The 13,257-nt window shown below is 37.7% G+C and overlaps 1 protein-coding gene across 2 annotated transcripts in view; it reads left to right on the forward strand.

Moving 5' to 3' along the window:
- The window catches only part of TTC27 (tetratricopeptide repeat domain 27), a 180,497-nt gene that overhangs the window by 100,673 nt on the left and 66,567 nt on the right, over positions 1-13,257 (forward strand). For both annotated transcript variants that reach the window (XM_024732349.1, XM_024732340.1), the window contains exons 11-12: positions 2,766-2,861; positions 5,474-5,596. In XM_024732349.1, coding sequence (XP_024588117.1) covers positions 2,766-2,861; positions 5,474-5,596 — 219 coding nt within the window. The remainder of the gene's footprint in view (positions 1-2,765; positions 2,862-5,473; positions 5,597-13,257) is intronic.

The following is a 13,257-nucleotide window of genomic DNA, read 5'->3' on the forward strand; positions in this document are numbered from 1 at the left end:
TCTTGTAAAGGACTCCAGCTCATTTGACTATAATGGGATTATTCCAGAATGAGTCACTAGAAATAATCCTGCTCTGAAAAACCTAGAGATGCATTGTAAATAAGTTCCTGTATTTGGAGTGAGTTAGCAAATAAGAGAGTACTTTGAATTCAGTAGAGGAAATAGACAAATTAATTTGATGTTCTTGGTTTTATTGGTAGGTGAATCTTTAGGTGGTTGTCATATTTAAGGTAGGAGGAAGTATATTCTGTGCAGGAGTGAAAATAGGTTAGAATTCTGTTTTTAATCTTTATCATACACATGGCCTATTCGAGTTCTATAAAGCATGGCTGTACTTGTACAGGGGCTTATTTATGGTATCAGATTCAAATAAATGTTCATTCTCTGCTCTCTCCGGTGGTCTCTGACATTTTGGAGAGTATCTGAGAGTACCAGAGACACTCTGAGATCATCTAAAAGTATCTGAAATACATAATAAATCTGTTTATTAATAAATTAGGAAGTATTTACTGAGCACTGATTAATACGTTTTAGCTAGATGCAGTAAGTGCAGCAAACAGCGTGAGTTTTGTTTGAAAATCAGATGTCTTGCATGTAATTAAAGACGTCTTGCATGTAATTAAGACTTTAAAAGTAAATGTTGGGATGTTGCTTTTGGCTTTTAATTATTAAATAAGCATTATTTATTTTTTCTTTCCAAAGGAATAAAAAGAATTTGATAAAAGGGAAAAGTTGCCCTCCTTAATGAAGTAATTCAGTGAACCTTCTATTTATGTATTGTAAGCATATGTATTCAGCCAGAGGTTTTTCTTCTCTTCTCTCTCTCCTACAACTAAATAGCTTTGGGCAGAAGCATGCAACCTTTTTGCTATTAAGTTTCTCTGAAGTAAGGCCAGAAAGCTTTAAAAATATTTTGATCAAGATGGTTTAGGAGTCTGGTTATGACTCAGTTTGTTCTGACTGATTTGATTGAATAACATCTTGGATTGTCAAAGAAGTGATGTAATGAGTGTTTTCTCATTCTGCAGGGTATTCTTAGACTAACAAATATATCTCCCACCTATTATAATATAGAGAACTTCCCTTCTCTCCCAATTGAGGAGCAGTTCCCCTGCTCAGAAACTGGTCTCCTCTTACTTATAGTGGGATTTGTTAGATTCTTGTCCTTTTCTTTCTCCTGAGGAAGTTTGAACTTGCTACCTCTTACTTTTTTTTGTTGTTTTTGAAATTTTCAATTTTAATTTCATAAAAACTTGAAAAAAATTTCAAACTTACAGAAAAGTTTTAAGTACAGGACCAGCTGTCTTTTGTATCCTGAAGTTTTGGAAAGTAAGTTGCAAACATAGAGCTTCATACATGGACGCTCTCCTACATAACTACAGTATGTGCATTAACATCAGAAAATTAACGTTGACGTATTGTTGCCATCTAATCCTTATATGATAGGCCTGTGAAAATTAGTCAATTGCCATAAAAAGAAAATTTGAGCACTGCATTATGCAAAAAAGGTCATGATAATTCACAGTTGAGAGGTCTCCGTATAAAACAGAAAGAACATATATGCTTACTGTATAGCGAATGAGGAGGCAGGTGAAGATGATCACGGTAATGGAACTACTGTCTGTGTATTTGCCTAGGACTCCCGAGCGTCTGCATTCACTTTGATGCTGAATATGTGGGGTCTTGTGATGACTCATCACGTGACTACCAGTTAGTGCCAGCCTTTGGCTTTGCATTTGGCCCTGGTACCTTTTCTCAGAGTCAGCCATCTTGGTCTTGTTGGTCTGCTTCTTGACATAGCCTCTTCGAGTTCAGTTACTTAGTACAAAGTGCAGGTATTTCAGACCAGCAGAGGGATTCCTCAGTGCATGCAGCTTGAAGCTATCCACTGCACCTTAAGGGTGGTCTCACATGAATGAATGTCCTGCCCTATGTCTCTCTTGCTGAAGAGTAAGAGAACTCACCCTCTGTGATCAAATAGACACACGCTATGATTTCACTTTATTCGTTAGAAAATTCCTAAATGAAGTTCTTCATGTAATTTTTCTCTGATTTATGTTAGAAAGTGCCATTGTCACAGTGACAGTATGGCTGTGAAATAGGTATGCTGAAGAACAGTTTTTCTTAGAAAAAGTAAAAAGGCTGATTAATAAGGCTAGTTCTCTGAAAGAACTATTATAGGAAACCTCAATTTAAAAAACTATTTTCCTGGGCTTCCCTGGTGGCGCAGTGGTTGAGAGTCCGCCTGCCGATGCAGGGGACAGGGGTTCATACCCCGGTCCGGGAAGATCCCACATGCCGCGGAGTGTCTGGGCCCATGAGCCATGGCCGCTGAGCCTGCGCGTCCGGAGCCTGTTCTCCGCAACGGGAGAGGCCACAACAGTGAGAAGCCTGCGTACCGCCAAAAAAACTAAATAAATAAAAATAAACTATTTTCCTGGTAAGTTTTAAATGTACAAATTTACATAGATGTTGATTAAAGTTTTTTTCAAACATTTAACGAAATTCAAGGACTTCCCTGGTGGCACCGTGGTTAAGAATCTACCTGCCAATGTAGAGGACAAGGGTTCGATCCCTGGTTTGGGAAGATCCCACATGCCGCGGAGCAAAAATTCAAGAAAAAATTCACACGTCCCATCACCTTATCAAAGTAACTTGTGTTCTTTATTGTTTATATGTCTGTTTGTATAACTTGCAATAAGAATCTTGTTTATATTAAAAAGTTATTGCACATATAGATTCTGATTATGATACGTGCTTTTAAGGCTCTTGCAGACCAATTTGAAGATAAGACTACGTCTGTATTGGAACGTCTGAAGATTTTCTATTGCTGTCAAGTGCCACCTCATTGGGCCATTCAGGTATTTTTGTTGTTGTCATTGGGTATGGAAAATACTTCGCATTTGAAAGATAAACGCATTAGATGTTTATGTTTGAGTTTTCAAATATTTCAGTGAAAAGAATAAAAGTATCTAGCTGAGGATTGCCAGTTACTTCAAACTGCTATTTGAGTAAAGTGATATTAGACTTTTATAACGTTAAAAAAATTTTTAAACTAGATTAACTAGAACCACAGAAGTCTTCATTTTCAATGTTTAAAAGCCCTTTAAGGACCTTCTGCTAAAGAATGAACCTTTTAAGCAAGTTGTGTACGAAAGGTAAATGAAAGCATTTGTTCGATACTTGATATTGTGAGATACCCTTAACTACTCTCCTCTTTCTAATGATATGAGAATACCTAGTTTAGCTCCCACACCATGGTTCTCCTGTGTAAGAGGCGTCGGTTCTCTAGTTTGTAAAATTTTAAGCACTGAAGGCCACTTAAGATATGTGGTCCAGTTTCTTAATTCTACAGAAAAGAAAATTGAGGCCCAGTGCAATTAACTACACTTTTCCAATGTTGATCATATAGCTGCTCATGAACTACATCTCTAGTTTCCCAACTTTTAGTCCAGTTTACCTCCTTTCCTGTATCTCCATTGGGTTGTAATTATTACAAATAATAACAGCCAGCTTTTACTGCACATTTATTATGAGGTACACATTTTGTTCTGCCTTTCACACACATTATTTTATTGCAACAATTTTGTGAAATAGCCCCATTTTACAGATGTGAAAGCTATGGTGCAGAGTGGCTAAGTGGAGTTAAATGATGCTAGCCAGAAATTTCTAGATGATTTAGTAACTATTGTCATTTTAACCAGCTTTCTGTCCTCTCTTGTGGATTAGGCACATAGGTAGTGATTTAGAACTATAAATGCCAACCCACAATTCAATGACTCAGAATCTCCATCATAAGATTTCTTAGAGAGTGGGTTATATTCTTAAGCACAGAGTAAATGAGGGGGTTTATTACACATTGGGATTCATTTTATCTATTGAAGGCATCTCAATAAAACATAGGCACAAAAAAAGCTTTGTTATATCACCTCAAAAGGAGTAGCTTCTTCATCAGGAAGGTGTTAAAAACTGGAACTTTTTGGCATGCTTTTGACCCTGATCTGTGAAATTTAACTGCTTTGTACTGTGTGATTTGTGGTGTATAAACCTCTCAGACTGTTATTACGACAAAACATGTCTGTTGAGGGTGTAGCTGTTACTCTGTTTCTGAACAGAAGCATTAGGAAAATTAAATACTGTTCAAATAAATTTAGGATGTAGGCTAAGTGTTTATTTTATCTGCTTAGGAAGCTGTGGATTTTAGGATATTTGGGCAGTTAGATAAACATCCTCTTTCATTAAGAAATTAAATCATTTTTCTTTCATAATAGGGAGTAACCATATCTTTATGTATTATTTTTAAAGATCAAGAAGTAACAGCATAGTTTATTATAAAAAGAGAATTCATCTTTACTGCTAGCTAAAGATCATATCAGCTTAGATGTCATAACTTTCTTCATCTATTAAATGAAAAGATTAAACTACTTACTACATGAGCATTAAGATTTATTCCAGCTCCCACATGCTATGTTTGCTAGGTTTTGAAAATGTCCAACCACATATTCTAAAATAGCCAAATTCTCTTGTATTTCATAGGATACAGAAGAATTGGACCATCGCTTTTATTTATTTCGATAATATGTTAGCTTATAATTTTCAGGCATATTTCATTTTACTTTCTAAGTTTGTTAGTCCTGCATGTTCCATGTCCATTAGCCTCTTAACTCTTAAATATGTATTGAATTTTGAAACCAGACCTTCAAGAGTCTCACCTACTTTTTAAACCTTTTTAATATTGTTTTTCTATTCCTGCAGGTTGGATCACTTGTACAGTATGTTTATTTTTGAATATATTTAACCTTCACTCACCTTACCATAATTTGCACCCTTTTATCTGCCAAGGACTGGGAAATTAGTAGCTAAGTTTTTTAGGATGTGCTTAAAATAAATTAGTGTTTTCATTTTCCTCAGCTATATGCCCAGAAGTGGAATTACTGGATCATATGGTAGTTCTATTTTCAGCTTCCTGAGGAACCTCCATACAGTTTTCTGTAGTGGCTGCACCAGTTTACATTCCCACCAACAGTGCACAAGAGTTCCCTTTTCTCCACGCCCTCAGCAACACTTACTTCTTGTCTTTCTGATAATAGCCATTCTAACTAGAGTTTTAAAAATTGATTTATTGGATATCAGCTTTACAACAGAGATTGTCCTATATAGAATCTCTAGGTAATGAAGAAATACAGATTTTGCCTTTTAAGTTCTGAATTCTTGGGAAAAAATTGATATATTGAGTGCTTTGAACAGTTCCTATATTGTTTTTTAATTCCTTACCCCCTCTAAAGAGGCTTGCTAAAGTAAAGGTAAGTATTGAATGATTGCAAATTTCTAATTAGTAGAGGTTGAATTGTAGAAATTAAGCATTTAATACAGTAAGCAGATGCTTAAAATGGCAGATTGGATAGACCTACAAGTGGAATAGGAATCTGTCTTTGTGTAAAGGATTGTTCATTATTTTAACTTGATTTTCTAGCGCCAGCTTGCAAGTTTACTCTTTGAGTTGGGATGTACCAGTTCAGCCCTTCAGATATTTGAGAAGCTAGAAATGTGGGAAGATGTTGTCATTTGTTATGAAAGAGCTGGGCAGCATGGGAAGGTATGTAATAGTAAAATTCTGTGTACTGGCTAGGGGGCCTTTCATCTTTGAGCATCTTCTCACTTGTTTTTTAAGCCTACTTTTGCCAACAGTTCACTTATATTCCTTTTTTCCCCAGAAATCTTTTTAATGTTTTCTCTGATTTCCGTTGGGGCAGATTATTTTGTCTGCATGTGTATGTGTATATAAAAGAGAAAAGCAAGGCCCAAAACTGATACAGTATTTGATGTTTGTGAATAAATAATGAAAGCTTTAAACACATTGCACCTTGCGATCTCTTTCCTTTATTAACTCTCCTTCTGTAGACAACTTCAAAATGAACTATGAGGAATTATTTTAAGCAGCATTGTGTTGCCTTATGATCAGAGGCTGTGGGTCTGAAGGAAGGTTACCGAGGAGGGAGGGCAGCTGGCGTGGCCTGTAGAAAATCCAAAGAGTGTGACAGCCCACCCCGCCTTGGGGCAGAAGAGTTGTCAAGTGTGTAATGCACATTTAATTCCACCCTTAAATTGGGTCAAGAGAGAAAATGTTGCCATATTTGCATCTGTTATTAATCTATTGTTTTTTCCCTCATAAATGAAAAGAATTTTTAAAGAAAGAACAAAGGACTATGCAGTGTGTGTATGTTCAATGGACACATTGAAATCATTTGTTAATTTTGGATTAAAATTTTAAATGGCTAAATTTCTATCATAAATGTAGTACACAGGCAGAGTAAAACCCACAAATTGGATCATTTGTGTCTACAGTCAGCCTTTTGCCGTCAACCTGAAAAAGAGAAATGGTGGTACATGTGTGTCTGTTTCTTAATACCTTTCTAAGTGTGTGTATTTTAGACTAATAGTAAAAGTTACATTCCTTTCACTAATCACTAATGTCAGTGAAGGTCTTAGAATTGTATTGGGTTAAGGAGAGACTACCATGGTGATAACATTTTACTATAGAAGATTATAGAATTATAATATTTTCATCCTGGGAAAGGGCTCCATAATCATCCATTCCATTTTTCTCCTTTTCCAGGTAAGGAAAGGAGTCTCTAACGATTCGGGTTAGGTCACAAAGCTAGTTATTGATTAATAACTTAAGAGACCACATGACATAATGGTTAAAAGCATAGCCCAGACTGCCTGGATTCAAAAGCTAACCTTGGCACGTGCTAGCTTTGTGATATTGGGGCAGGTTACTCAAACACCCCCTAGCCCCCAAGCCTCAGTTTCCTCATCTAGAGGCACATAATCTATCTACCTTACAAGTTTTCGTGGCATAATGTATGTAAACTACATAGAATGGTGCTTTCCTCATAGTGCTGTGTGAGTGTTTGCTGCTATTACTGATTCTAAGACATAATGTTTTTCACATTTTAACGTCTTTGAATTTGGAATATATCTGTCGCTTGATGGCATCTGTCAGTCGCTGTCAGTCAGGTGGCCATTTGGCCAGGTTGTAATTGCTTGTGCTTGTACAAGTTTCGTTGTAGCTATATTTAGTATCATCATTTCAATTGAGTTATGTACACAGTGTCAGCTCTACATATGTTGGGTTTAATTGCCATTTAAGATATCTTCAAAAAGATTCCATTATGATATGGCGTTGAAACACAAAGTTATTGAACACACAGTAAAGGACCAAAACAAGGTCAAGAGATGTGAATTTAGATTAGTGAAGTAAACATGTGCCATTGGCAAAATCATCACAGTTCCATTTTCTTTTCTTTAATAACACTGAATGCTTTATGGCAGCCAAGAAAGGAAGACATCCCAAAGTAAATGAAGCTGTGTTTTGTACTGAGATCTGTGAAAAAATGGTTGCCATTTAAAATGTCAAGCAGTGTATTGAAGGCAGGAAAAATTGCCAAATTTTTCTGAATAGATTTAAAAAATATCAAAGCACTGAGAGGCTGATGTGATTCATCCACGGCATTGCATCATAGTTTAATTGAAAGCATTTTTTCTTTTTTTTACGGTACGCGGGCCTCTCACTGTTGTGGCCTCTCCAGTTGCGGAGCACAGGCTCCGGACGCGCAGGCTCAGCGGCCATGGCTCACGGGCCCAGCCGCTCTGCGGCATGTGGGATCTTCCCGGACCGGGGCATGAACCCGTGTCCCCTGCATCGGCAGGCGGACTCTCAACCAGTGCGCCACCAGGGAAGCCCACAGTTTTTCTTTATTAGTTAAGAGTTAGTCTTACTATTGATGGCATCTCACATTTGATGAAATATAGTATTATGTTTCTTCAGGGACTTAAGTTTTTTTTTTTTTTAGTGCCCATTGTCTGGCACACAGGTAGTACTCAGATATTTGTTTAACAAAGAAATGAATGGATGAATGAATGGTATCTTGACTCCCAGGATACCATTGATGTAGTTCCCATTGCATCATTCTTCACATCGGTCAGTGAACAAATAATAACTGTATATAAAAATATGGAAGTTTTTGAAATAGTGATTTTTGAAATAATTAAGCAAGTTGGTGAATCACAAATACCCAAAGCACATTTTGAAATATTGAATTTATTTAATTATTTTTAGAAAGTATGGAAAGTAGAGACCTTCTCTTATTGTTAAAAATATATATATAATGAGTCCATTCCTTTGGATGGATGGACTATGGAATGGATTTGACTATGTTTCCTAAAGTAGTTGTGGTATTATTATTTTTTAAATTTACACATAACCTTGTAAGAAATGTCTTATAGTAATGATAAATTCCTATGTTTTTAATCACTCTATAAAATGTGCATATTTTAATTTTTAGGAATGTATAGTCATTTACTTTGTCTCAAGTCTTTTGTGAGTTACAACCAAACATCCTTCAAAATCTTGATATTAGCTTTTTATTTGCCACATAAAAGACTTCCCTTACCTGTTTTTCTTATGCTGTATTTACAGATCAGCTTAATCATAGACCCTAAAAATGTTTGCATCAAGTTGGAAGCAAATGTTTTATTTCTAAAACAGCTAAGATTCTTTTAGTGTTTGGTTTTGTGCCAGTAGTTGTCACCACATTTTGATTTAAGTAGAAGTTTGTGAAATTTTAATCCTTGCATTTAGTGCTTAATGGCATAATTCATTTTTAAAAGGCAAATTCGGAAAAGTATCTAAGTCTAATTATTATGCTCTGGTGCTCATGTTTGCACCCCACTAGTAAGATCTCAGACTTTCTAATTTAGAAACTACCTACAGAAATTCTCGTTATTTAATGACCACTGGCAAAATAGCCAAGATTAGTTTTGCTTGACCTTGGGGTCAGAACTGGTTCTCATCTGCTAGCATTTAATTTTTTAAAGCTATTTGGCACACTGCAGTTTCCCCAAGGCTTTTCTATAACAAAAGTTTTATTTTGTTGCTCAAATTGGGTCCATAAGTGAAAAGACAAAAGACTGAGCAGGCGTAAGCTGCCTGGAGAGGGCAGGGGGGGAGGAAGCGGAGAGATTCAGGTTGGGACCTCTCTTATTTTCTCTTGTTTCTAGGAAACAAGGCTTACCTGAGATGCAGAGCCTTATCTTTCATTATGCTACAGTTGCAGGTCATCGTAGCCTTTGGGCTTTAACATTTTTTTCCTTTAAATTGCCAAGTAAATCTTTTATTTCTAAAACAGCTGAGATTCTTTTTAACATTTGGTTGGGGTTTTGGGGTTTTTTCTTCTAAGGTAGTTTCTTTATATGATTTAAGAGAGTTCCCACATGTTCTTTTCTCACACTACAGTTGAGTAAGCTTCCTAAAAGGCAAATCTGATCATGTTGTTCTGACTCTTCAGGAACTTCCCTGTGTCTCCAGGATTAACTCAGAGCTCTTTAGCGTGAATGGTCTTTACTTCATGATCTGACTCCTGCTTACCTTGCTAACTGCATTGTCTACCTACTTTTTTTTTTTTTAATATTTATTTATTTATTTTGGCAGCGCCGGGTCTTAGTTGTGGCATGCGGGATCTTTGTCGCCACACATGGGATCTTAGTTGTGGCATGGGGGATCTAGTTCCCTGACCAGGGATCAAACCTGGGCTTCCTGCATTGGGAGCACCGAGTCTTAACCCCTGGACCACCAGGGAAGTCACTACCTATTCTTTTATCTCTGCTTTGTCCCCCCTTTGTACTTACTCATCCAGGTTGTGCCCAAAGTTCTGGTAGGACTAAACTACTTGTAATTCTTGAATTTTCAGCATTGTTTGACCTCAGAACCTTTGCACATGCTATTGTCTGTCTAGAACTTGTCCTCCTTCAGCTCACTCCTTATTCTTCAGATGTCTCTTTGGTGATTGCTTCCTACAGTGAACTTTCCCTGAAATCTCCCTTGAAGATTTGGTGATATTTTCCTGTGTGCTCCTATAACAGCTAACAGTGCTTTTATCCTTCATGTGCTGGCTTAGCTCACCTGCTAAGCTGTAAGCTGTTTAAAAGCCAGACTTGTGTCTATATTATTTATAGCTGTCTCGCCAACACTTACCACAGGCCTGGAGCCTAGGGAGAACTTAAATATATTTGCTGAATGAATGACTAGTAGGTGTTCGTAGAATAGTGATTGCATTGAAGCAAATCTCCAAGTAGACACTCCTTATGGACTTTACATGTGGTGAAAGATACCTCTCCAACCCCTGCTATATATTTTCTCTCCAAAAACAAATTATAACATCTCACCCCTCTCATTTCAACCTTTTAATTTTAGGAATAGAAATAGGAGCCTTCGAGAACTTTTATTTTTGCTCTGCAGATGCTAAGATACTGTGAGCATGCTGTTATTATGTAATGCAATTTTGAGAGACTTTTATGTACTACATTCTTTATAGAATTATTTTGTCACTGTCATTTAATATTTGTAACAGCCTACAAAGTATGAATTGTTTTTGCCACTCTACTGATTAGCCTTAGTAAGTGGCAGATTTTGGAATCCAAGCTCAGACCTTCCTTTCCTCTAAAGCCCACACTGCTTCCCCAGCATCTGCCCCCCATCCTTGTTGTTGTTAATCCTTTAAAATTTGATGGTCAATTTGTAAGTTAAAACCTGTTGTGTTCACTTGAATGAGGAAGATAGGCAAAACAACTGAAAATATAACTTGGTGTACAAATAGGAGATGATCAGCTAATTGGATAACAAGGGCTGTTTTTAATTATTCTGTTTTATCTTGGACCTGGAATATTTATGTTGGCAGGTACCCTTTGAAAAATCGAGCCAGAACGTGGTGCAGTTACACACGTAAATGTAAAGAGCAATTAGTGAATAGTTGGCTCAGTCAGAGAGTGAATCAGACTAGGCATCACCCCACGGAAAAGGGGAGTGAGCGACTGGGGTGAGATGAAGTGTTTTGTACTTTTCACCTCTCAGTTGCCTCTCACAGAACAAGAATGTAGGCTAGGGATAAACTACCTTTCTGCTAAAAGGATTGTCTGTGACAGCCATAAGAGTACAAGGTTCTTTGGTGCTCTCTTAGTTCTGCCCTCTCGTCCCATTCACTGTGTCAAGGGCAGTAGAGCACCTTTCCAGTGGTCCAGCTCCCTGTTTTTGAGAACCAGTCTCTGCAGTAGTAAAAATTAGAATCCATTTTCCTCTGTGCTTCAGAGGAAAAGACTGAGTTAGACTATGCCCAAAGTTGTCTGAGCTGTATGCATAACACGCACACACACACACACACACACACACACTTTTAAAAACCTGAAGCTATTGTCAGGTGGCCAAATCTAATTCATAATATGACTTTAAATTCTTAGCCTGCCATTTATTGGTCCCCTTGGAGCAAACCTCTACTTGTTAAGCCTAATTCTGTCATTTCTGTAGTCCTCAAATGCACTCGTTATAATTAGTACCATCTCTGGGTCTAGAGCTCATTTCCCCACCTTCATTTTTTTTGCCAGGAGAGCTTCCTGTGGTTGTTGGTCTACCAATTCCCCTACCTACATACTGACCAGATGCAGTGTCAGATGAGGGCCACTCTTATCGCACATTAGAATTTTTAATTCCTTCCTCTCATTCACAAAATCAAGGCCCAATTTGCAGCCAAGAAGGGCAGTTTGTTTTGATAATTCCTTCTGACTCAAGTAGGAATAATTTTCTTGAAATGTTTTATTTTTCTTTTTATTAGATACTGAACTGAACTTTCACCCATATTCTTTACCCCAAATGCAGGGCCTTGTCTCTGACAGGGTGCTTCCTGGAATCCTAGTGTGCTTAGGGTAGGGTCCCTGCTTCAAACCCGAATATCCCATATAACAGCTTGTAGAAAAATATACCTTCATAAATGTAAGTGAGTCCCAATATGGCATAGTTTTCACTATATTAACTTTTTTCTTGCATATATCTAAAATTCTCAGTTACCTCTCAACACTGGACTGTTTGATCAAAAGGTACATCACCAGGGTACGGAGCTCAGGCTGTCAGTTTTGCTCCTCGGTATTTTTAGTCCTAAGGAGAGTCACTTCTTAGGTGTGATCACTTGCGTGAGAAGGGCCTGTGAAATTCAGATTCTGCTGTATGACCTCTCTGTTTGCTAGGACTAACTTGTTGTTAGATCATTCCTAATTTAGTCATGCTCAGTGTTGATGTCAGCCAGAGCATGTCCCCAAAATGTTCTCCCTTGGTTCTCAATAGGAAGAATCTTTTATGTCTCTATTTAGAATCTGAAGCCCTTTGTGATTTCAGTGTTAGTTTCAGTTGAATTCATCCAACATTTATAGAGTACCTGCTGTGTGCTGGGCAATGGTATTCCAAAGATGGGAATGAGAACAAAAGTTACCTCCAAGGAGCTTATAGTCTGATAGTGCAGATATTTGTGAGCAGAATACTTTAGTAGTGTGACAGATGCTAAGATGGAAGTGTGTAGATTCCAAGTTCTATTTGGCCAGCAAAATATTTCTCCCACTGCTATCCTTCTATAAAGCAACATTCTACTCAGTTTGTATCTTGTTCTTTCTCTGAGATCTACAGGGCCTCCTCCTGTGACTCTACACATTTTCATAAAAAACTGATGTTTGTTTGAAATCAGCCTTGAGTGGAAAAATTCAGCTTTAACCTTGTAGCATCAGTACTTTTCCCCTTTGTCCTTACTTCCTCCAGTCCTGTTACATGAACACCTGGGTTACATGAACACCTGGGTTACATAAACACCTGTTTAACTGTTGACAACAGCAATTCTTCTATCTTTGGAGAAACTGTACACAGTGACTAATATGATTATTTATAGAAAATTTTAATGTTTCTAGAAGCTGTGTCAAGTTTCTTTCCTTCTTCCTAGTAGTGAAGCCTCAAGCATCTTGCTTTCCAATCTGGTTTTCCAGTGGAGGGATTGAGAAAAAACACAAACATTAGTTTAGGGCTTACTGTGTGCCTGACAAAATGCTAGATACATTTCACACCTAATTCTTCATCTTAATTTTTGGGTATAAATTTGTTATTTATTTATTTATTTGGCTGAGTTGGGTCTTCATTGCTGCGCGTGGGCTTTCTCTAGTTGCAGCGAGCGGGGGCTACTCTTCATTGCGGTGCACGGGCTTCTCATTGTGGTGGCATCTCTTGTTGCGGAGCACAGGCTCTAGGCATGCGGGCTTCAGTAGTTGTGGCGTGCAGGCTCAGTAGTTGTGGCTTGCGGGCTCTAGAGCACAGGCTCAACAGTCGTGGCACACGGGCTTAGTTGCTCCGCGGCATGTGGGATCTTCCCAGACCAGTGCTGGAACCCG

This window comes from Neophocaena asiaeorientalis, unplaced genomic scaffold (assembly GCF_003031525.2).
Source record: "Neophocaena asiaeorientalis asiaeorientalis breed wild unplaced genomic scaffold, Neophocaena_asiaeorientalis_V1.1 scaffold18, whole genome shotgun sequence".
In the NCBI taxonomy this organism is placed as follows: Eukaryota; Metazoa; Chordata; class Mammalia; order Artiodactyla; family Phocoenidae; genus Neophocaena; species Neophocaena asiaeorientalis.